This window comes from Piliocolobus tephrosceles, chromosome 10, assembly GCF_002776525.5.
Source record: "Piliocolobus tephrosceles isolate RC106 chromosome 10, ASM277652v3, whole genome shotgun sequence".
In the NCBI taxonomy this organism is placed as follows: Eukaryota; Metazoa; Chordata; class Mammalia; order Primates; family Cercopithecidae; genus Piliocolobus; species Piliocolobus tephrosceles.
The window spans coordinates 51702568-51705135 of NC_045443.1; the positions used below are offsets into that span (position 1 = coordinate 51702568).

At 47.7% G+C, this 2568-nt stretch overlaps 1 protein-coding gene across 4 annotated transcripts in view; it reads left to right on the plus strand.

Moving 5' to 3' along the window:
* The first annotated feature begins 279 nt into the window (after positions 1-279).
* Positions 280-2568, plus strand: part of NCKAP1L (NCK associated protein 1 like) — a 46342-nt gene continuing 44053 nt past the window's right edge. For 2 of the 4 annotated variants that reach the window (XM_023210878.2, XM_023210880.1), the window contains exons 1-2: positions 281-587; positions 2042-2152. In XM_023210878.2, the coding sequence (XP_023066646.1) occupies positions 486-587; positions 2042-2152 (213 nt within the window). In that variant the 5' untranslated portion in view covers positions 281-485. Of the gene's footprint in view, positions 588-2041; positions 2153-2568 lie in introns of all 4 variants that reach the window. The other 2 variants (XM_023210881.1, XM_023210879.2) reach the window with 2 other exon arrangements.

Below are 2568 nucleotides of genomic sequence, written 5' to 3' on the forward strand. Positions count from 1 at the left end.
TTTATAGAAATGGGGTCTTGTTATGTTGCCCAGGCTGGTCTGGAACTCCTCAGCTCAAGGGATCCTCCCACCTTGTCCTCCCAAAGTGCTGGGATGACAGGTATAAGCCACCAAGGCCAGCCTGGTGTAGAGCTTTGTCTAGGACACCTATGGGGGCATAAGACCAAAAAGGTTGGTGCCAGTCTGTGAAGAGTCTTCAAAGCCTGTCCTTCTCCTCAGCTCCACCCACTTCATAGCCTTACCAAAAGTGCTGCACAGCCAGAAAGAGGAAGTCTCCCCTGCTGAGTGTGCAAGAGGAAGCACAAGAAGGCTCTAAGGGCCTGTGAGCCATAATGACTGATTTCACCCATGAGCCAATTGCAGAGGAAACAGAAGACCAGCGCACCAACCACGCTGGGTCCCTCTGAGGGTGTCACCACCTAAGCTGAAAGTGTTTGGGGAGATCAGACGTTGCTGTCTGGTGCTCCTCTCTCTTAGTGGCCATCATGTCTTTGACATCTGCTTACCAGCATAAATTAGCAGAGAAGCTCACTATCTTGAATGATCGCGGTCAGGGGGTTCTCATCCGTATGTATAACATCAAGAAGGTAAGCATGAACAATGGGACCAGTCCTGATTATTCCAACAATAATAGGGCGGGGAACTGTGAGGAGGCAGGTGCAGCGGTTAGACTCCCCCCTTTTTCCACTGTTTTTCCACTGACTATAATCTACATAATCACTCAGGTTATATGGGCCTGCCAGTTCAGGAAGGCAGAAGTGGAGGCTTCTTTTCAAGGCTTCCCCTTTCTAGGTATGATTCTCACCCCCAGTGACGGCATCTGCTTTCCTCTGGGGATGGGGGTGAGGGTGGGGATGGGGAAACAATGGTTGTGTTCCGAGCGACTTGGATAAAGGTCTGGGGTCCAGCCTTCTGGGTTTTATTATTTATTGCTGATCCTCTACACTCTGAAGAGATCTGAAGCTAGGTCTCTGGCAAAAACTTTTCTGTGGAAGTACTTCCCTAAAAGGAAAAAAAAAAATAGATAATTAGATATTTAGATTAAAAAGGGTAGGTGTCTTCTGAGATGTTCCTGGGGTAGTTCATGCTGCGGTGGTGGTGGTGTGTGTGTGTGTGTGTTTTAGAATAGGAACTGAGGAATTGAAAGAAGCTGGTGACAAGAGGTGGGCCAGGGGCTGGGCAAACCATAGAAAGTAAAGAGATAAAGACAGGGGTGTTTATGGGGAGTTCCTGGCATAGAAAATAGGGGACTTTGGGGGAGGGAGCTTTTGTGTCTTTTGTAATAAGACACATCACCAGGAACATGGTTTCTCTGTCGTCATGAATCCTGTAAATGCCCTTTGGGATAAGATACTTTCTCAGTGAACAAAACTGTGACACTGAATCTTGTACAAAGTCTAACTCCTGAGCAGCTGCTTTTCTCGTTCCTTCCGGTTTCAGCTGAGGGGCGGGGGAAACAGCTTCCTCTTTGTACTGGGGCCAAGCAGACATTAAACTCTACCCATCAAGACAAAATGCCCAGGTTGTTATTAAGTTCTTACATACTTGGCTTAATGTCTTGGACTTTTTTCTTGACCTACTCTCATGCTTTTAATATTTATTTATTTATTTATTTATTTATTTATTTATTTATCGGAGTCTCGCCCTGTCACCCAGGCTGGAGTACAGTGGCACGATCTTTGTTCATTGCAACCTCCGCCTCCCGGGTTCAAGCGATTCTCCTGCCTCAGCCTCCCGGGTACGTGGGACTACAGGCGTGTGCCACCACGCCCAGCTAATTTTTGTATTTTTAGTAGAGACAGGGTTTCACCATGTTGGCCAGGCTGGTCTCCAACTCCTGATCTTATGATCCGCCCGCCTCGGCCTCCCAAAGTGCTGGGATTACAGGTGTGAGCCACTGTGCCCGGCCTCTCATGCTTTTTAAATTGATTCCCAGGTTGCCTTTTCCTAAGACAGATTATGAGAATGAATGTTGCAAGAAAAGGTATGTTTCTGAGGAGGAGGAGAAAGCGTTGAAATATAGTACGGTTTCTCTCTGCAGACTTGCTCAGACCCCAAATCCAAGCCACCTTTCCTACTGGAAAAGTCCATGGAACCATCTCTCAAGTATATCAACAAGAAATTTCCTAACATAGATGTCCGAAACAGCACGGTGAGAATTTGGTCCTTCTCTCCTTTCTCTGAAGTAACTCTCTACTTGAATAGCTGTAATTCTCTTTTAATGCCTCTCTTCAAACTTGGCAGGGGATGGAGTAGTCTTTTTTTTTTTGAGACGGAGTCTTGCTCTGTTGCCCAGGCTGGAGTGCGGTGGCGCGATCTCGGCTCACTGCAAGCTCCGCCTGCCGGGTTCACGCCATTCTCCTGCCTCAGCCTCCCGAGTAGCTGGGACTACAGGTGCCCACCACCTCGCTCGGCTAGTTTTTTGTATTTTTTACTAGAGATGGGGTTTCACCATGTTAGCCAGGATGGTCTTGATCTCCTGACCTCGTGATCCGCCCGTCTCGGCCTCCCAAAGTGCTGGGATTACAGGCTTGAGCCACTGCGCCCGGCCATTTTTTTTTTTTTTTT